At 47.4% G+C, this 21,523-nt stretch overlaps 2 protein-coding genes across 9 annotated transcripts; both read right to left on the bottom strand.

Annotated features, from left to right (window-relative positions):
* Positions 1 to 53: 53 nt before the first annotated feature.
* On the bottom strand, positions 54 to 18,699 carry LOC115333608 (rho-related GTP-binding protein RhoG-like). Of its 8 annotated transcripts, XM_029996770.2 has the most exons (5): positions 13,700 to 13,783; positions 11,263 to 11,302; positions 10,138 to 10,193; positions 6,492 to 6,562; positions 54 to 4,600 (listed from the first exon to the last, which is right to left on the bottom strand). In XM_029996770.2, the coding sequence occupies exon 5, from the start codon at positions 4,577 to 4,579 to the stop codon at positions 4,004 to 4,006; it is 576 nt and encodes a 191-aa protein (XP_029852630.1). In that variant the 5' UTR covers positions 4,580 to 4,600; positions 6,492 to 6,562; positions 10,138 to 10,193; positions 11,263 to 11,302; positions 13,700 to 13,783; the 3' UTR covers positions 54 to 4,003. The 8 variants fall into 8 exon arrangements, with proteins under 8 accessions (XP_029852630.1, XP_029852629.1, XP_029852633.1 ...); XM_029996769.2 differs by lacking the exon at positions 6,492 to 6,562 and having other exon boundaries at positions 13,700 to 13,782; XM_029996773.2 differs by lacking the exon at positions 11,263 to 11,302 and having other exon boundaries at positions 13,700 to 13,762.
* ITGB1BP2 (integrin subunit beta 1 binding protein 2) lies at positions 14,753 to 21,500 on the bottom strand. The gene is made up of 10 exons (XM_041119193.1): positions 21,437 to 21,500; positions 21,158 to 21,207; positions 20,264 to 20,412; positions 20,007 to 20,119; positions 19,676 to 19,734; positions 18,648 to 18,718; positions 18,302 to 18,404; positions 16,840 to 16,959; positions 16,317 to 16,379; positions 14,753 to 15,001 (listed from the first exon to the last, which is right to left on the bottom strand). The coding sequence occupies exons 1-10, from the start codon at positions 21,498 to 21,500 to the stop codon at positions 14,753 to 14,755; spliced, it is 1,041 nt and encodes a 346-aa protein (XP_040975127.1).
* Between the last annotated feature and the right edge of the window lie 23 nt (positions 21,501 to 21,523).

Raw genomic sequence — 21,523 nt, 5'->3', positions numbered from 1 at the left:
GAAAACAGCGCCCCCGAGCCGCAACGTGGCAAGGAAGCCCAGAGGCTCCGGCGTGCACCGAAAAATCGTTTATTGCATTTAAGAAACGGGGTCTGGCTTTCCACAGGAAAGAACTACGTTTAGAACAGGTGCGTTACAAACAGTAGGGTGAGTTAACACAAGAGCCAGAGAGAGGAGGAAAGTTTTATTACAACTTAATTCCACATAATTTAAAAAAAAAAATCCTTTAAAACTGTTAGCTGTAATACAAATTCTTTTATAGTATAAAATCAAGTTGCCAGTGTATGTATCAGTACCACACTTAAGAGTCTTGGGCTCCCACTGCTGACGGGTGCTTCTCGCAGCCCACCTGGGTGGTTAGGACTCCTGTGAGATCCATCCACTTCTCAGAGTCAGCCCAAGCAGCACCGAGGTTTCTACAGAGCAAGGTTTAGCACTCAGAGACAAAGCGCGGTGAGGCTCTTCTAGTTTAAATTTCATAGAAATAGCTACAGCTGTAAACCGGAGAAAGCACTTACACATCTAAGCACGCCTCATAACATCCTTTGGACACAGAATTCCTAAACTGCTCGGCTCCCTGGGGGTTGCTTCAGCTATATTTAAAAAAAACACTGAACTATTTCAGAAATCATTCACAAACTGAAAGATTAAAATTGGTCTCTTCATAGAGTCTCTTCTGTGAAATAAGACATACACACTGCATTTCTATTCAGTAACAAACTGAGGAATCTTGAACAGTTTGGGAAACCTGCACAGCTTAACCCAGGTTTTCTCATTTCCTGAAAACAGACAAAAATCCAGCCATGGGATTGTGCGAAGTCTGTATTTGTTACCTGCCCACAGAAGGAAAGAAAAAAACAAAACGACAAAAAAAAAACCACCACCACCACAAAACATGTGGGAGGAACAGAACGGATTGTAGACTGAAGCACTGGACTAATTACAATCAAATGCACGAAGAATTGTAGGGGGTAAAAAAAGGGAAGGAAAATCACAAACTAAGAATGCCCACTGAATGGAAAAGCTCATTGGATCTGTGCGCTCCTGAAGCTCATTCTCATGAAAAGCAGAGGCTGGAGGAAACCAGCTGTCAGCCGGCAGGACTTTTGCTCCCGGCAGAAAGCAACAGAAATACAAGGCATCTAATGACTATTAATGAGGTACTCCAAAGTCAGTAAAAAGTTTTTGATGGTGTTCAAAGTTCACTTTCTGCTCATTTTCATCACTATCATGTTACTCTCCTCAGTACTGTTGTGCAATCCATTTATTAAGTAATCTAGATGGGGATAAAGTGTTCTAGCATAATGTAATCAATAATGTAATCAATTCAAATAAATTGATAAGTACTTGACTTTTATCTCACCATACTCTCTTCCAGTTAACACCAGGATGGCTGGTCTGTGAGCCTGCAGAAACATCGGGGGGGTGTGCAATAATACTTGCTCACAGGATTTCTTCTCCACCAAATTATTGTAATCCAGTTAAGAATAACCACAAAAGATGCAGAACTAAAAGATTTCAGTATGTAAAAAAGTAAAAGATTTTTAAAACAGTAGTAGCTTCAGTACAAAATTGCAACTATATGTAGAAAAAAAAAAAAAAAAGAGGTGCCTGTTGTTGAAATTAAAAGTCTATTTAAGAGCAGTTCAAACATATCACAAACTTTAAAAAGTACATCTCTGAATGAAGCAAAGGTTATGGGCTTGCACCAGGGTAACTAGGCAGTTGATTTCGGCCTGACCAGCATTAAAAAACCCCACATGTACTGGCTTAAATAAATACATTTTAAACATGACAAACTCTATTTACTCGGTTACTGAAATTTACCTAAAGAAAATAATCTTGAATTACAAGGCACAGAGTTAATTGCTGTCTGCAAGTGAAGCCCACACTAAAGGCCTACTACTAAAGGCAGAACGTGGTGAGTAGAGGTTACCTCAATGAAATACTCCTACACCCTCATAGCCTGCAGGGCACTGCCGTAGGAGCCACATCTGGAACAGCACTTCTACTACAAGTGCAAAAGACACAAAGACACTCCGGGCAATGGCACTTGGTGAAGAAAAATATGCAGAGTCTCTAGGCTTCTGCAAACATCATGCATAATGGGTGTTTTGGTGTTGCCTGCAATCAGGCAACATTTGGAACTCTTGTATTGGTTCACTAGCCACATACACCAGTATTTGGATTAACTGCAGTTTGTAATCTATGGGTTGCAGTTTACTAAAGCAGTATCAGTACAAGCATACCTCAGATATACAAAAATTGCAGTTAGTGTCAGCATCAGTTATACCAGCTGAAGAAAGGCACACCCTCTTTAAAGAGGGAAATTAGGGCACAAATACGAATCTTTCTGTCTACCTGGTATTTTTGCCCATATCAGATAAAAGCAACGTCAAATTAACAAAAGATCCCTAATAACCTTGTTTATGTATTTTCTGTTATCTTGCTAAAATGAGACTTTTCTCTGCCCAGGGCATACACCAGTGCAGTTTTGCATGTGTGGGAATCACAAGAAAGCAAGTTCTGAATTACCAATTGAGGCTGCATCCGGACAAAGACAGCACTGTCAACTTCAGACAACAAAGCCCAGTCCAGCACCAGCAGTTTCACACAAAGTATCTTTGAAGCATGCTGCTTTCATACCACCAAGCTGTAAGGTTAAGTCTAAGGAAGGTTTCATGCGCTCACTCCTCAGCTGGTCCCAGAATCACACATAAAGAACAGTGCACATCCTGAAAATAAAAGCCAGCTGCCACTCACTAGAGCTGCTAAAGAAAGTTAAAAAGTACATAAATAGGACTTCAGTTAAGAGTTTATGAAAACTGATCACCTAGTAGAGCGGAGAAAACTGCCCAAGTAAACCTATCCAGTGACTGGCTAACCATTACAAATTTAACTGAAACCATCAGTGAGTTGCCAGGAAGAAGCAAGGGTTCCTGGTTCCTCTAAATAGAACCTCCAAATTTTGTCAGTGTTCTAGAAAAACAACAAAGGAATTTGACGTAAAAATCTCAGGTGGTGGCCCCCAGAACATTAAGAAGTGAAGCAATGAATTCCTCAAGAACAAACGGGCAGCTGTCAAGTCTCTGGGATTCAAAGGGATCACACTGAAAATCTCATTTTGAGAAGTGTCATCCTAACTACCTCTGTCGGTCCAAGAACATAACTGTTGACTTTATTCTCAAGGTGCAAAGTCTCACTGGAGAGTGAAATAAAAACTCAGTTTAGAAGATTATGGAAGATTTGCATCTAAACTACTCTTCCACCTCTCCAATTCAAAAGTATGAAAATCACCCATTTGAGTGATTCATCATTACTGTAAGTTCCTTACATTAGGAGAAATCAGCTCCTGCTTCTATTAATAAAATCATTGCAGGTGTTCCCTGGGTCTTGCTCATTGCATTAAACATGCCTTATGCTAACTCTTCATATAAAATGATCACAGTTCACTATAAGGTGAATCTCAGTAATATTTCAGGCATTTTTGCATGTAAACAAATTGTTTTCAAGCTTTAAATTGACAAATTAAAACAACTGGACAGTCAGAATTCTATTCGTAAAACAAATTCCATCAGTAAAGAAGGGATGGAAAAAGCAGCAGCTATGCTTAAAGCAAAGTTATCAGAATTTGTGCTTTTCAGCAAGTCTAGTAACTGATAGCTATCTAGTAAAGAAGTCTGGCTTCAAAGAACTCCCGTCTTTTATTTTCCTCCACTAAATAAGGACAGAAGCCAAGTGATCCGTGGAGAAGCTGAAGACTGGAACTTTAGAAATAAAGTAGGTATTTGACCTCTCAGTTGTGTAAAAAAAAAACCAAAACAAAAACAAAACTGTTCTGTTTCAGTTTCCCTGAAGCAATAAGACTGCAAGAATTTTCGTTGCATAAACCGTTTCTGCTTAGAGCTGTTAGTGCAAGATGCAAATCTTCAATTTAATTCATTAAAGAGCCCTCCAAGATTCTAGTCAATATTCAACTTCGAACATCCATCACCCAAGGTAACTACAATAAGACACATTTTCTTGTGTTCTTCTTTGTCACAGGATACAGAACTGCACGCACAGCTTCAGCAAACACCTCCCGAACACCTTCCTGATTCAACGCTGAGCACTCCAAATATTTGACTGCTCCAATTTGTTTAGCCAGCGAAGTCCCCTGCTGCGGGGTAGTGGGAGCCAAACTTTGCTCTTTCAACTTTTTAACTGTTTCCAGGTCATTTCTCAAGTCTCTCTTCGTGCCCACTAAAAGAATGGGAACATTTGGACAGTGGTGAGAAACTTCAGGATGCCATTTGTGCCTCACATTTGCATAGGAAGAGGGGCTACCAATGGAGAAACAGATGACGAATACATTGGTTTGAGGATACGAGAGCGTGCGCAGGCGGTCATATTCCTCCTGGCCTGCAGTGTCCCAGAGATTCAGGCTAACTGTCCGGCCATCAACGGTCATTTGGGCACTGTAGTTGTCAAACACAGTAGGGATGTACTCTTCCGGGAAGGCATTGGTGGTATAGCTGATGAGAAGACATGTTTTTCCCACAGCACCATCTCCAACAACTACACACTTTATAGTCTGCATTCTTTACCCAGAAACAAAGTCCTGCACAAAGCAAGAAAAAAAAATTAGGAAAAGCACACTCAATTATAGTCATTTTAAAGATAAGCTTTAGCCAGTGTTTTTAATATTGCTAACAATTTCTTATCATAGCTAGACACACTCAGAGCCATTACGAAGAGCTTACAGGCTAGAAAGACAATAGTGAAATGGAGATGCAATGAGTTGAGAGCTCAGTGACAACTGGCTGCATTCCAACCATGTAAATACAAAATTAGCCAAATTCCCACAGTCTTGCCTTACTACCAGACAGTTTCCCACAGGCAAAGGGACAAGTCCTTAGAGATACCTACAAGTGGAAAGGGATCACAAACTCAGACCTAGTATCAAGGTACTCTGTCATTTGTTAGGTTCACACACACACCTGTGTATACACACACCCCCCTCCAAGATTCACACTTGTCTACACAGTATACTGCCTAAACAGTTTACCACAAAGAAAGGTCCAAAAATTATGTAATAAACCAAGATACCCATTGCTGGGCTCCACTGCTACTGTTTACTGTAATAAATCACTCAAGATCAATCAGACCTCCAGACACTGCATTAGTTAGAGGACACCAGATAAAAGATTTAGAAAGTAGTACATACAAGAAAAGCTGTTCTTTGAAATATAACTAGCCATAGTACCCAGATTAGAATACATAAAGAATTTTTCTAAAGAAGCCAAGAACAGATTATTCTCACTAATCAGTGACAGAACAAGCAAAACTTAATAGGCTTGAGCTACAATAAAGAAAGCTTATACTGAGCATTAGAAAAATACATGCTGTAAAACATCAGCAATCAAACAGCCTTCCTAGGCAGACTGGGGAATTGTTACAGGACATACTTGATACTTAAAGGCTTCCCTATCCCCTTCCTAATATGTGAGGAGTAGGTTTAATAGTCAAATGGATATAGCCTAAAACTCAATTAATTCTAAACTTTCCTCACATGAACAGCAGGAACTTTGAAAATAGCATGGAACAACTACAAGCAGTCATTTGTTGTACATTTGTAGTATGCTGGAGCTTCCGCTGCTAGCCTGAACAAGAAGAAACTTGCATCTGCCTTCTCACCCAAATGCCTTTGAGGTACTAGCAGTAATCCTCAACTTGCAACCAGCAGCAAATACGCTGCTTCAAACTGAAGAAACAAACAGTGGGAGGAACTATATTGCACATTCCAGAAAGATCCTAGATCCAACGCCATCAAAATAGCAAAGAGACCGTATGAAAATGAGCAATAGTGAAGTACTTCACTTACAAAAGTCATGAAACCCCCTCCCTCCAACTTCCTCTTCAAGACCATCCAAACAAATCAACACCTCATTACCATTTAAGTCTCAGCTTTGTCCTTTTTGACAAAGTCTTTATTGTATCCACATACTGCTGTCTTCCCACTAGGAGCACACATGATTCTTCTGTACTAAGTGAAAACATACTACCTTAAACTTTGGCACAAAGCTGCAACAGACAACTCGAGTGATATCGACTGTGGTCACTACAATATACAGTGCTTAAGGAAGTGTCTATGTGCACATGCACTACTGAAAACCAGTCAGTGGTGGGAAGCAGTGCAGAAACCTTGCTCCATAAAGACCCAGCAGGACATTGGAGGGGAAGAATTTGGAGGAAAACAAGCAGGAGGAAGATCCAGAAGCAGTTTATCCTTTTTGAAAATGGCAGGAATTACATTTCTAAAACAACATGAAACACCTGAAATGAAATCTGGCAAGCACTTCTGAGGTTTGGCAGGAAAGCATACATGTGAGTTTCATCATCCATCAAAAACAACAGTCATCCTTTTTCAAGGCTCCAGTCAAGTGTAAAGAGAGGTGTATGTGTAACTGCATATTGTAAAGGTAATCAGTAAAATGAAGAACAGCACTGACCAGCAAAAGCTGACAGAAGTACTGCATATATTATTCCAGAACAGTTGCACCAAGATTTTCATTTAACAGGGCTAGGGAAACAAACAAACAAAAAAAACAAACCAAAAAACAACCAAAAAAAAATCAGTAAGTTCTGTCAAATTACAGGCTTAGAAAGATTTCTTCTTTTCAACATAATATTCTTGACCACAAAGGGTCTAAGTGCTACAAGCAAACAGTGACAGAAGAGAGGATGTATTTTAATACCGTAACACGGTTCTACCTGAAGATGCAACCATAACTCACCAGATTACTACCTGCTTTCAGACACTGCCACACTCTCTCCAGCAGCAAGGCTGCCTTCAGAAGTTTCCACACCCTGTTTCCCCTTCCCACCCAGGTAGCACACCATGTGACCACATGCTGAAAAAGGGTTAGGAGTTGTTTCATCCAGTTTACCGAGCAGTACCACAATCAACTGTGTTGGTACAACCAAGCCAGTGGCAGCATATGGTGGGAATGAATCACGGGGGGAGGAACATCATATGCTGCTATTGCTGCCAAAGTATCACTGGACTGCAGCACAGAGAGCAGGTTTTAAAGCTTATTCCTGTGTTTACTTCAAACCACTGAAGTACTAGAAGATGCTGTGCCAGAAACCCTAGTGGTGACCAACAATTCCAGAGCAAAAGTTGTTTTCCAAATGAACTACCTATGCAACAGACCACTATTTTGATCAGTCAACAAGTGACATCACAGCATGGCAGAACTAAGTCAGTTGGATACATGCAATAAAAACTCAACTGTAGCAACAAAAGTCTCATGAAGAACAAGCTACACAAAGCCTTTTATATGCTCAGTTCATAGTTTCTAAAATAAACAAATTGCAAAGACTTGTAAACAGATCTCTCTTTAAAACACAAACCACGAGCTCCCCCAGGGACTTACACCTCTATGCATTTCTGTCCAGAGCTTTTCACAGAAAGACAGGGTATCCCAGAATTGCACTGCTACCTGCACACATCAGGCACTGGTATCTGGAGGGTCATTGCACCAATGTTGTAAGACAACACAGGCACTTTCATATATTGGCAAACTAAAAAGCCACGTGTATCCCATACCATCAGCAGCTAAAATAGCTTGATTCAACCTGATTTAAAATTTCGAATGAAAGTGTGTTACCCAAAGATTATTTTGTTGGGGCTTTATTTAAGAGGTCATTAGAGCTTTCAATTTGGAGAACAGTAGTAAGGTAACAAAAAAGCCTAGAACATGAATGCTTTCACAGCATTAAGATCTTGAATTACTTTACTAAGGCTTGGATTTTAGAAGAGCAACATTTGGAATAGGAAGTAATTCCATGCAAACATGCCAAAGCATCAGGCTAAGCATGAACTACACAAATACAATTCAAGAGCTTGCAGGCTTTTAAGTATGCTTCTCTGCAGGGCTCCTTCAAAGTAGGTTGTCTTAGCTGAAGGGAATCATATGTGGCATATGCAATACAGAAAAACACACACCAGGATACACAATTTAGTACTGAAACACAAAAGAGAAATTAATCAAAAAAAAAAGAGTTGAAAGAAGCTCCTACACTCAAGAAACCTGTATGTTGTGAGCAGGTGTAGTTTGGATAAAAATTTACATATGGAAGAGAAAGGGTTTTTTTTTTATTTAAGCCACAACCAAGCAAACAACATTATCTCCATCAGGCCTTTTCTATTAAATCCACATATTGCTTTGTTCAAAATGTATAAAGTCTCTATTTATTTTTTCTTGTAAACAATTTGCCTAGCAATAAAACTCTCATAAGATAGCAAGAAGCTGGGGTTCAAATTTGCATGGAAAACTGTTTATTTCTCAAGCACACTTGAACTTGGCACTGCATGCTATTTGAATATAAATATATGCTGGGAAAAAAAAAACCAAAACATACTCCAAAACCAAAATTACCAGCAAACATTACCAAGAGCAGGAAAATTGGTTTAGGGTTTGTTTGGGGGGTTTTTTGGTGAGCTTCAAAAGAATTTTTGGGGAAAAACTTTAGAGAGAAAAATTCCACATACAACAGGTAACAAGAACTGAAAAACAGAAAAATACAGATTAACATATCAATATATCAAAAACAAGACTTAGAATTTAGAAACAGAAAGGCAGGCACAAGCTTCACAGCCAAGTTTAAAGGTTACTCTGCAAGAGGAAGGAGTGAACAGAAAGTCCAAATTAGTGAGAGGTAACACAGGTTGCTTAGTCCTGCCAGGGAAAGGACTTTTGTTACAGTTAAGGTGGAAGATCATCAGAACATGAAGAGCTGTAGCAGTTACAGCAGAATGGGAATAGTTTTCAAAGAATTAAAAAAACAAACCTAACCACCTCACAAAGTGTTGTGCAAAAATACATAGATGAGTGTTATTTCTGTCTTGTCCATCAGTGCCTTTGAATTAGAATACTGGCATTCCTGTTTGGGTTAAGTTTCCTGCTCAGAAGATGCTGCAAAGTCTGCCTTCATTGCCTGCACACCTGGCACTTCCTTTGGAATGTGCAAGATTTCAATCAACTTGTTGAGACATCATCTGGAGAGCTGCTCCTGTTCTGACCTAATTACATATTTTCTAGTATCATTATCATGGACAGCTTGCTCTCCTGTAACCCAACCGGGTATTTGCTGGGAAAATTCACTACTTGCATTCCACTCCCCCTCCCCACAAACCTATCATAAGTGAAGTCATAGAATAACTTCATGTTGCATCAAAATTTTTTTGTGGAAGAGAAAAAATTTCTAGATCATCCCTTTAATACTTCTGAAGGAAAGTTCCCTGTTGGCTGAGAGAAGGGAGAAAACAGTGACAGAAAACAGAGAGGAAACATGAACCTGAATTCCTCTGGGGCTTTCTAGATTTATGCTTTTTATACTTCCCACATGTCGAAAAATTCTTGGCAGAGGAACTTCTTCTTAGCAGGATATGTCTCTGCCCTTGCTACGTTAACACCAAGTGCCTCTTTGTTAAGAGGATTTTAGCTTTGATATTGCTCTTCGATAACGTCATTTTCACAGAGTTTGTCAGGTCTTCTGTATCTCTCTTTCCAGTTTGGATAGGGCCCCATTTTGGCCAAAAATGAGCAGAAAACACACTAGGGGTTCAGCCAAAATCACCTATACTGAGCTGTGTAGTTCTGTTCAGCCACCACCTTTGATCAATCCCTCCCTGTTTTGCAGGCCCAGAAGTCTGATACTGCTTTATCAGGAGCAAGCAGAAGTTTAGATTTCTTAATGACTTAATTGCTCATCTTTCAGTAACAAAAACTAGAGCAGAGATTATTCACTCTGTCTGCCTGATATGTGAAGTCATGCAGAAACTTTCAACAATTAATTGGGTGGATAAGGCAGTTCTAAGTGTATCCTACTATCCTCACCATGCAAAGGAGTTAAAAGATTTTTCACGTGTACAGCTTAGCCACCAGACTTGACAGGGAAAAGAAAGGGGCTCTCAGCAATTTAATCAAGACTGCGTTACTATTCCACAACAGCTCAGCTTACTTGCCATTGGTTTAGGCAAGCACCAAATGAATGGACAAGTGCCAGACTTTCAGAATGCATGCCAAGAAAGAGTAAAAAAGTTAAATAGGAGACCTCATCCCTAATATCCTTCAGCAATGAATGACCTACTTGGACTTCTCAGTGCCGTTCAAAGTTTTCACACTGCTTTCTGTCCTGCCATTTACCTGCAAGAGAAACAAAACACATGGCAATAGCCTGAGTGGCAGCAGGACAGGGGGAGGATGGGGGAATCAGCAGGCCAAGCAAGATTTCAGCAGCACAGCAGGAACCATGCAGTCCACCACCCAGAGTTCCACGTGAACAGCAGAATCGAGGAAGCTCGCTTTCTGCAGAGCTCTGCCTGGAGGTTCAGCTCCCGTGCACATATTACTGATGCCTAACAAGAATGGAATTCTCACTGGTTGCTCCTGTTCCCTCAGTGTGAATGCTAGAAAGGCACAAAAAGTTGTTTCAAAGAAATAAAAGAAGCCACCCAAAACCTTTCATATAATGTTTTTAAAACCTCTACTCCTGTCAAATTAGGCCGAAATTGGTTTTTGATTTAAACGTTAACTTTTTTTTGCAGGGACAAAACACACATAAGCTTTACCATGTAAGCAGTATTTCTTAGGGACCCACAGTGAAAATGAAGTGGTCTGCATGAGGTATTTGGGCACCTCAACCACACAAACCTCAGTGCATCAACACTCTTACTACAGGCACTCATACTCCAAATTTTATAGGAGAGCAACAATATTAGTGACCAAATACCAATGACCTTAAATTCCATGAATCCAGGATTATGTTTATTTCATAATAAATATCTCATAAGGGCATTAGAAACAAGCTTGTGAAACAGCTGCACAGCTGTGAAATAACACTAGACCAAGGTGCAGCTGCAGTCATACAGGAACTAAAAACTAGGACTTCGGTAGATATCTGAATCCCCAGCATATGAATGTGACATGTAACCTGCCATAATCAAAAGCTGCAGAGTATTAAGCTTGATTTTCCTCCTGCAACCGCACGCAGAAGCACAGATTCATCAAGACGGGTACCTTTCACAATTTACTTGAAAACAAGCAACATTGACACGCTTCAAGGGTGAGCACAGTAACGGTGTGAGACTAGGAGCCAGGACTGCAGGGTTCTGTGCCCAGATCCACTACACACCTCCTGGGTGATAAAGCAACTTGCAGAGGTGCTGGGTATCACAGTCAGTTCATAAGAAGTGAATAACATCATCCTTCCTACCTTTTAGAGATTCTGGCAAGGCCTTATTCATTACTGTTGGCTAAAAGAAAAAAAGGCAGTACTTCAGACATGAGGTTCTGTGAAGAGGCACATTAAACACATTGCAGGATGAATGATAAATCCAGTTAAACCATCCCTGATTCCTATTTGAGGTGGAAAAAAAAAAACTGTTAGTCTATCTTCCTATCATCTTTTGTCACCTGGCATTCACTGGCACTCTAAACGCTCTTTATTTTTAAAAAAAGTTGTAACAAAGCCAGTGTTGTATTTGAAGGGTAATATGTATACTGGGAAAATCTAAGCTTTTTCCTTGAGAAAAAAGCCCACACACACTTTTCATTCTCTTTGATTACTCCTCCTCCACCCCCAAATTTCACTGGGGGGTAAAAAAAAAACCAAAAAAACCCGCACTTGGTCGATCAGTAAGAGTTTTCAAAAGTGTCTTTAAATAGTTTTGATACGATTAAAACATGAGTTAAAGCGTACACTCAGTGCGTACTGTATCATGGGTTGTGCACTACAACATTGCAGTATTTGCCAGTCTCATTTGCCCTGAATATCGCAGTTCTAAAAAGTGAGCAGAAGTTACCAGTGGCAAAGAGTCTCTCAGCAGTCTATCAGATTTACACATACTGGCATAGGAAAGTAAAGTAAAAAAAAAAAAAAAAAACCACCTCCTTTTAAAGGTATGTATCTTTACATGATACCAAGTTGTGTGAAAACCCTTTGGACTCCAAAAGAATCACAGCTTCATCATGTAAGCAAATCAAACTGCATATTCAGTTTACTCCTACTAATTGCAAACCACATATTTCATTGTTTTTCCAAGATCTCTGTAAAGTTCCTTCTAAGAAGAACATTTATAAGCATCTTTTTTCATGGAAATAGTAAGCTAAAATGCCAAATATGTCTCCTAAACTTAAGTTCCCTACAGAAAAACTTGTGTGCGGCTGAACACTGGCAAATTGGCCAGAGCCTTCATGCTAGATATTTTAAATTTGACACAGAAGAGAATGTAAGCTTTTTAAAATCAAAAAATAAGCTTGGGACAAAGAGCACACAGCTAATGATGCTGGCAAAAGGAGTGCCACACTCCAGCGCAGGACATGTTGAATTTAAAGCTATTTTATAACTCAGAGTAAATATGATGGGAATCACAAGCATTTATAAAAAGTAAACAGATACCGACTATTCGCTAGGTCTTTCAGGAAAAAAAAAAAAAAAGAAAATAACAAAGGGACAACAAATTCAATCAGAAATAGCAAGGTTCAGAACAAATAAAAGGTAACATTACTTCTCAGGGTGCGAGGTTAAGCTAGGAATTCCTCAGTACAGGATGTTACAAATACTGAAAGTTTATAGGACTCAAGAAGAGAACCATTAAGCTTATGAAAGACAGCTCTGTAGACGCTGCTAAATAGACAATACCTGTGACTCCCGAAACCCCTCAGAATATTTTAGGTCACTACCTTGCATCACTACCTTGCTCTACTCTTCCTGAGACAACAATTTGGCAGTTTTTAGAAAGCAGATCAAATATGACTACTCTTACATATCCCTGTAAAGGAAAATCCACTCTCAGCACTGAAACAAGAAACCTTTAGAAAAGGCTAACTCATCATATGCCAACCTTTTATTATATCCGCTGGGGGCAGAGATCGCCTTAAATTTGTCACGGTACTCCTAATGTGGATTAGCATCAGCCTGACTTTAGAACAGCCCAGCCCAACCTTCGGACACTGCGGAAGAGGGAAGAGCAGGACCTGCCCACGCGGCCATTCCCGCTTCCCGCACACCCCTGAGCGACAACTGCGACCAGAGAAAAGCTCATTCCAAAACATCCCCCTTCCCCTACTGCTCCAGCATCTCCGGGCCCCGATGAGCACATTCCACAAACACCACCGAGCGCAGACGCCAGGACCTGCATCCCATCTCCCGCAACCTCTGGAAACTAAGAAAACTACAGGCCCCACGGCTGGGGGCTTGATTACCCTCTCTACTCCCAGGCTCGCCCTTCCCTCCTCCTCCGGAGCCGACTGCTTCCCTCCGCGCGCCAACAGCCTCCCCCGAGAAAGCACCCGCGACCGCCGCAGCTCCCAGGCCGGGAGAGGCTGGCGCCGGCCCCAGGCCGCCGTCCCGCTGACAGCGAGGGTGGCGGCGGCCGGACGCAGAAGATCTTCCTTCCCACCGCGCCGCCTGCCCCGGCCTCCGCCCGGCAGCAACGCTGAGGAGAAAGACCCGTAGATGTGCGGGCTGCCCGGGGCCCGCGGAGGCCGCTCCTCCGCCACCGGGCCCGCGGCCACCCCACCTCAGTTCACGGCCCCTCAGGGCCCGCCGCGGGCCGCGCAGCCGCACGCGGGAAGCCCGGGGCGCCGCCCGCCCCCGCGCACCGGCACCGCGCCCGCGCCGCCGCCCGCCCCGCCAGCCCCGCGCTCACCTCCCGCACCGCCGCCGGCCGCTGCTCCCGGGGCGGCGGCAGACCCTCCACCCGGCCGCACCCCGGCGCCCGCCCCTGCCGCGCGCACGCGCCGCGCGCACGCCACGCGCAGGCGCCCTCTGCCCCGCCGCCGCCCGCGGAGGGCCCGCCAGGGGGCGCAGCCGCGGGGCTGCGCGACCCTGGCCGGCGCAGGGAGCGGCGGGGTGGGCGGGCAGGGCTGGCAGGGCCAGGCCCCGGCGCGGGGGGGCGGAGGGTGGCCTGCAGGGTCCGCCCGCTCCTGCTGTCGGGTTTTAATACCTGAATAGTTTAGTGCAATCAGCAAGCGGTGTGCGTCGCCCTCCGCCCCCCTTCCCAGCGCTGGGAGGTGTTACACAGCGAAACCCTCTCGGGAATCCCCTGCCTGCGTGGCTTCCCTGTGCCCCGCTATCGACCTCCCCTGTGCCCCGCTGTCGACCTCTCGCACCCGGGCAGTCTCACGCCTGTAAAGGTCTTCGCAGAGGAGGACGTGAGGTCCCTGGTGGCGCCGCAGGCAGTGATGACATTTCCTTCGTGCCCGCAGTCGCCATTGCCTTCCTAACACCTCCGGGCCCGGCTCCCCTTCCCCGGCACGGAGGGAGGGAGCGGGCGGGGGGGGGGGGGGGGGGAGTTAAGCTCAGCTCACCCTTTAGCCCCGGGGCTCTGCACCCCCCAGAAATGCCAGGGTCAGGCAGAACACCAGGCCATGAACACTCCAGCCCCAAGGAGACCTGGCACAGGCACTGGCCGCCTGAGGTGCAGACAAGGGGCATCCTCCCATTGTCCTGCCCCAGCTAGGCACAGGAGAGGGAAAGACAGATAGCAGGGTTCAGCCCGCTGACATTTCTTAAGCGCCTGTCAGGAATTTCAGAGTATAACCTTTGCTCTGGGTTTTTATTACTTGCCCCTTCTGACCAGGGGAGAGGGCATGCTGCAGTCTGCACACAGCTCTGGGCTGGGCCTGCTCCTCTGGAGCTGGTGCCAAGGTCCCTGGCAGCTCAGGAGCCAGCACTGCTCAGCTGCTGAAGCACTTGACTGTCAGTTGCTCGGTGTTCCCATTTCCAGCTCCTCATCTTCCTCCTCCGACCAGCTCAAGCTGTCATCTGAGTCCTCCCCCTGCACTGCCCTGGGCTCCTCTGCATTGGCAGCCTCCTTCTGCTCGCCATGGGATTGTGACCTGCTTTGAGGAAGCTCCAGCCTGGCCCAGGAGCCAGGGCTGGCTTTGCAAAGCATGATCTCCACCTTGGTAGGGACCATGCTCACAAAGCTCTTCTCTATTTCAATGACCTAGAGAGAGGGAAAGGTGCAGTGAGCTGGGCAGGGGAGGGCGGGCAGCACACACTCATCCTTCCCCTTACTGGCAGAGCCCTGCCAGAGAAGAGAGGAGAAATCTCCTCTCCTCATGAGCCAGGAGACACAACAGGATGAAACCTGGGCTCCAGCTGAGCTTCACAGTGTTACACCTAAGCAGCATTGCAGTGTGGGTACAGAGCTCAGCTAGCCGCAGCCATGTGCATGGCTGCGGTACAGCCCTCTCCCTACAGCAGCGAGCTGCACTGAGACACAAGTGTACCCACAGCCCATGCTCTGCTGCCCACCAGTGCAGACAGCACATGCCAGAAATAAAGGCGAGAAATGAGAAATGCACATGCAAATTCCTGAGTCTCACTGCTCCTCCCCAGCCAGCAAGCAGCTGAGAAATCAGAGTGAGTCTCTCCCCTCACACCACTGCCTGCCCACAGGCACAGCAGGATTGGAGGGGGAGACAGGAACCTGCTGGACCAAAGACCCTTTGGGGCAGTCTGGGACCAAACGCAGAACACCTACAGAGCTGGCAGTGACGTCCAGCTCTGCTCTTAGTCCAGGATCGACTGGTGTAGCCACCAGAAGCCTCCAAAACAGCCCTCCTCACAACCCCTAAGGCATTTCCTAGCAGAGGTGACTGTAAATGCCGGGACCTGGCTCCCAGACGATCCCAACAAGAACAAGGCAGCACTGTGGCAGCATTTAAAAAAGAGCAGCCAGGGTGCCTCAGGTAGTGCAGGGCAGTCAGATGAGCACCGAGCCCAGGCACCGTCCTGGCATGGCTTCCATGGGGTGCTACCACTATGGGATCAATAGAGAAAAACCTAATTTCCCCATCAGCCTTTCCTGCTATAGAAAACTGGAGCTCTGGAGATAAACGGGTCCTCTCTGCTGCAACAGCCATGGTGGACCTGTGTTCTCTGCAATGCTTGAAGAGCTGGCAATGAATCACACCAAGGGAGGGACTATGAAATGACTGTTTTTTCCACAGATGTGCCTGACAGGGATGAGACAACGTCCCAGGTGCCACAGCATTTCTATGCAATAATCCAGTCGAAGTCTGCCCCCTGCTCCATGCACAGGAAGGACTGTGCAGAAATTGCAGCAACAACCATTTTGCTGCCTTTTCCAAAGTCTGAGAATCCTGACTACACAGAGGGTAATTTTCCTTACTGGGAGCCTGTGTTTCGGGCTGCAAATGCTTCTCCCAGAGCATAGGCTGCCTTGCAGCATTGCAGCCCAGCCCAGCCCAGCCCAGACTACTGGAACAGGGAAATCAAAGTAAACAGGATCTTACCCCCCAGAGATCCAGTTCTGCCTGGAAAATCTTATTCCCTTCAAAGATGACATGAACTTCAAGCTGAAAGATCAACAGAAAATTATCTGAGTGGGTAGCACAGCACTGCCAGAGCTCTTCCCCTGGACAGTGCAGCTGCCTTCCAGCACTGCAATGTATCCCACGTCCTGGCTCCAGTGTAACGGTCTGGTGATCCCCTTGGCACCTGGGAGCATTTCACCCCCTTCAGAGCATGCCGGGTTCACCTCTGCCACCAGTCAAAGAATTAATGGCCAGCAAAGCTACCTGCTGAGGCTGAAAGCCACTGAGCCAGAGTGGCTGGGCAGATGCTGCTGCAGCAGTGAAGCCGCTGGGCTCTCAGCTCGGGGACGGCAGGTCAGCACTGCCAACCCCAGCTGCAGCAACAGACCAAGCAGGCCATCAAAGAGTGCCAGGCACCCGGCCAGCTCCTGGCTGTTGGCTCATCAAAATCAGGTGCCGTGAAAGCGCGTATCCACAGCCCAGCTTTGTCGGCCCCACTTACCACAGTGCGGTTGGCTTTCACACTGCTAAGGGCAGGCAGGGGGTTCTTGGCATAGACCGTCACCACCACCTGGCTGCTGGTTTGGTGCCAGTCCTGCCGGCATGACACTGCCTTCTTGTCCTGCCAGGGAGAGGAACCCATCACGGCACAGCATCTAGCCCAAGCACACCCCAAACAGAGGGGATGTCTGTGCTGGAGGATGTTCCTTTGCACATCCCCTTCACAGAGCGCCAGCTGAGGTCGGCATCAGCTAAGCAAGATCAAACCTTGCCTTTCATGCAGGTTTTTGAGGGGAGTTTGTTCATGCGAAGGTGGGTAGCCCCTGTCAGGCTGTCCCATGCAACATGAAGCACCCGTGCTGTGCTTGGGGTTGCTCCAGAAGGATGCATTAAGACCAGATACATCCCCTTCTTGTTCCAGAGTCACTCTGCTGTGCCCAAGCTCATAGGTGCTGTGCACAGTCAGGAAACTTGGTCTGGAGGACAGTGCAGGGGCTGTGGCTAGACATGGATCATGCCACCATGCTAAAATTGGGAGACAGATGAGCCCCTACTGGCCACGTTTCACCCTTCTCCCACAGGACCCCCACCTCATCCATGCCCCAGGCAGCTTTGGCCTCACCAGGCATTTCTGAGCATCACCAGGAGACAGACTTCCTGCAGCCCTCAGCATTGCCAGCTAAAGAAATGCCCCAGCAGGAATCCCAGTCCCAAACTCAGGTGACAATTAACACAAAGCATCTGCATCACAACATCACAGTCCATTCACTGCAGCCTCCTTTACATCCACTAGATGTTTTCTGCTCCAGGACAAAGAACAGACTGAGCTCAGAGGGGGTTGCTCAGAGCACTGTTGACTCAGAGGAACATGATGCACTTTCAGGGATATCCTGGGCCGCTTTGGTGCAACTTTCGTGGCTCAAGCCTGTTTCCAGTCAAGAGCTTTCCTGGGGAAACTTACACACACACACAATATTGGGAATTGGGATCTTCTCCCCATTACCCTGCCACACCACCATGTTGCTATATGGATGAGGTCCCTCCTGGGAAGCAGTTGCAGAGGGAAAGCTTCATTAAAACCAAATTCAGTCATCTGTCAAAACTTTTGGGTTTTTTTTTGCAGGGCTTTTCCCGAGCTCAGCTGGCTCTCCCTGTGCAGCAGCCTACAGTGCTGGCTACACCGTGCCCGGGGCCACCTCCTGCCTCATTCAGCTTCCTATTGCACATCTGCCCATTGGGTGTAAGAGCTGACACTTTTTGTGAATGCAGGAGCAGCATTTTAAACAGCAGATGGGTGAAGATTAGGCATTCAAACCCTGCATGGTCATCTGTTGGCAATTATGAAAATTAAGATAATTAAATGCAGAAACCCATGTGAATGCAGAGCAAGGGAAGGAGCACTCCTCAGGTGCCAGTAATGGCACTTTGCTCACACGAGTCACCCCTGCCAAGACCCCCCTTACCCCTTTCCCCGTCCAGCAGTGCTGCCCGCTGCTGCAGCCCAGCTGCTCCAGGAAGGCACTGAAGTCTGTTGTTTTGACTCCACAGCAGCTCCAGTACTTCATCCTGGGGAGAGTAGGGTTACCTGAGTGGGGAGCGCCCGTGGGAGCAGGAGAGGGGGACCACAGCGGGCTTCAGGGTGGTGGGGGAGAGGGCCTCGGAACCAGCAGCTCCCCCGTGCACCTGTCACCCAGGGGGTGTCACCCGTGACTGCACCAGCCATGCTGCTGAGGCCACACAGCTGTGCGATGTGGCGCTTTCAGCCCTCAGCAGGGTCAGTTTGCTCCCCGGTAAAGGGTTGTTTCTTACCCCTCATGGAAGACAGGAACACCAGGATGGAAAGTACAAACCTCTGTGTTGCTCTCCGGGCCCTGGTATATCTGTGGAGTGAGAAGCAGAGGAAAATTTTGGCTGTACCTCTGGCACAGCACAGCATGGCGCAGCCAGGTGTCCACCCATCGGTGCCCATCCCTGCACAGGGCACAGCACGACGCCCAACATCACCCTTTCACCAGGTCCAGCATCTGTGAGGACTTACTCTGGGACTCTGCCCAAGCCCATGGCCTGGCACTGGTCCTTGCTCCTTGCCGGCAGGGCAGCCAACCTGGCCTCACCAGGACCCCAGTGTCATTCCCATGACCCGGGCAGCAGCCCTTCCATATGCCCTCTCCCAAACACAGCCTGGTCCCAGCCAGAGGCTGGGTAACACCAGGACAGTGGGCAAGTTTGGACACCACAGAAACTCGCTCCGAGGTGCAAGGGGGCCGTTCATTCATTCTGTCCTTTCCCCTCCTTCCCAGAGCATGTCAGTCTTATGTCCTTATCCATCTCCTGCCTTTTGCTCTGTGCTTGCTCCCCTCTCTGCTGCTTTCCAAGCATGCCAGCCTTCCCACAGCTTGGTCCCTCCAGCACATGCCTCAAGACAGGCAGACAGTCCTACACATGGCGGCTTTGGGGCAAGACAGAAAGTGTGCTGTGCTGCATTAATTAAATGAAGGTGGGAATTACTCCACATGCATTTTACCTATATGCAATTATCCTGAATACGTGCTATATTTCATTGCAAGCAATTAGCAGCAGTGGAACGCAAATGTACCACCAATCCAGGAATCTGGAAGCCTCTTGCAGGAACGTGGCTGGGAGGTGACAGAGGCAGCCACTCCAGGGACGGGATGAGCAGGAGCATACAGAGCCGATGGGCACTGCCACCTCCCACCCCCCTGGCACCCTGCCCCGCAGCTGGTGGCAGCTGGGAGACAAGCCCCCGCGCTGGACCTGCGATGATCCCAGCCATGCAGCGCAGACCATGCAAAGATGGGACCCTGCCAGGTACTCACCGCCTTGCAGGCTGCGTTCTTGCAGGTGGTGCCAGCTCTCACCTGGGCAGCTGCCTCCCCTGCAAGAGCAACACAGCTTCATCCGGGGGCACGTACTGCCGACACCTGCCCCCAAACCCTCCCTGCAGCCCCACTGCCAGCTCCCCAGCTTAGCACGCACAGCCCCTGAGCACAGCCCATTGCAATACGCCTCTGAGACGCAGCTCTGTGGGTTTGCAGGTGGCTGAGCACGCAGCACCCACCATCCTGCGCTGAACCTGCCATGCAAAACCCCATGCTGAACTTGCCATGTGCAGCCCCGCTGCTGTCCATCACATCACCTCGTCACTACCTGTGCAACTGCCCTCAGGTGCCTCGTTCTTGGAGGACAAGTTCAATTTCTCCAGTGCCTGCTCCAGAGACCTGGATACTTTAATTGGCAGCCATTGTCTTGGCTCATCGGAGCTGGGAAAGAGCAGCAGCAGCAAAGGTCAAGTGGGGTTTTTTTGCAATTTAAGTGTCGTTGCCTCTCCTGAGGAAGCAGCAGGGCAGGACATGTGCAGAAGAAGTGGCACAGCAGGATGACACTGTTAGCTGAGCCCTTCTCACCTTGGTCTTTCCCGCTGCATCTTCTCAGCTGATTTTGGTCCTTGGATGATAAGCTCCTCCACTGGATTAGCCTTTGGCTTGTCTGAGGTCTCCTCTTGGCTGAAAGACTCAGGGGGCTTCTCCTTGCTGTGAAACCCCTTTGTGCATCCCTGAGCAGCAGAGGCAAGCCTGATGCCTGCTTTGCCCTCCCTAACCTGGCGGCTGCTCCCAAACCTGGGAGTTTCTGTGCTCTGGTGGCTCTGAGTCCTGCAGGGATGGGCTCTGACACTGCACCACGGCAGGGACTGCGTCTGCAGGGATTCCCAGGGACAAGACAGTGTGGCAGCCTCACCAGAGCCATGGCAGAGAAGTCTCAGGTCTGCTGCACCGCAGCCTGGCAGCTGAATGGCAGCAAGAGTCTCCCTCATGTCCCTGGGCCTCTGCTGTCTCCTCCCCTCCACCAGGACTGTTCAGACATTCACAGCTGTGCTGGCACTCGGGGCATTTGTGTTCATCCCACAGGATCCTGGTGGGGGATCCCAGCCCCTTCTGGCACCCTTCTCTGGGAGCACCTGCCCCGCACTTTGGGAGCAGCACCCTTGCTTGCAGGCTGCTTGGGAGAAGATAGGAAATCCCTGGCCGGTAGGGCAAAAGGGGCAGCCTTGGTGTGGGATGGTGATGGGACAGGACAGGGCAGGGCAGGGCCAAGGAGGAGAGGACAGAGGAGTAGTGGGTACATTTGCGCTGGTGGGCCGCTCACCTTTATGGAGAGGAACTCGGAGAAGTCTGTTGTGCGTTTCTTGCAACAAGACCAGCCCTACGCACCAGGAGATGACAAACTGGTTAGGTGTGGGCAATCCCACTGGGCACAAGGTCCCTCCCTGCAGCTGCAGCCCTGGCTCCTGCCCCACTCACCTTCAGGGCATCATGGAAGATGGGGACGCCCGGGTGATACAGACAGGAATCTGAAAAGGGAAAATCAGGCAGAACCTTTGAGGAGGAGCAATCCTGCCCACGAGCCACGCGTGATACCCAGCAGCTCCTGAGCCAGCTGCTGCCATGCAGGCTGCCTGTGCTGGGCTCAGCTCAGCCCTGCTTGGCAGCTCAGGCCACGGCATGGTGGCTGAGGCTGCAGACCAGCAAAGCAGCACACATTCCCACTCACCCCAGTGCAATGCAGACGAGCCCACTTACCCCTGGCATTGTGCTCAGGATCAAACCTCTGCCCACAGCCCTTGTTGTAGCACAGCAACGCCATAGCTCAGGTGTACTTGTGGTGTC

The sequence above is a fragment of the Aquila chrysaetos genome, chromosome 21 (assembly GCF_900496995.4).
Source record: "Aquila chrysaetos chrysaetos chromosome 21, bAquChr1.4, whole genome shotgun sequence".
Classification (NCBI taxonomy): Eukaryota; Metazoa; Chordata; class Aves; order Accipitriformes; family Accipitridae; genus Aquila; species Aquila chrysaetos.
Note: the sequence above shows the minus strand (reverse complement) of the source record. Positions and strands in the feature narration are given on the sequence as shown.

Bases quoted from the DNA above. Each gene is read 5' to 3' on its own strand.
- LOC115333608 (XM_041119170.1), bottom strand. From the start codon at position 4,579: ATGCAGACTATAAAGTGTGTAGTTGTTGGAGATGGTGCTGTGGGAAAA.
- ITGB1BP2 (XM_041119193.1), bottom strand. From the start codon at position 21,500: ATGGCGTTGCTGTGCTACAACAAGGGCTGTGGGCAGAGGTTTGATCCT. The intron at 20,120-20,263 runs GTGAGAAGGGCT...GCTCTTTCCCAG, and splicing joins ATGCAGCGGGAAAGACCAAG to CTCCGATGAGCCAAGACAAT. The intron at 18,719-19,675 runs GTGAGTACCTGG...CTCACTCCACAG, and splicing joins AGAACGCAGCCTGCAAGGCG to ATATACCAGGGCCCGGAGAG.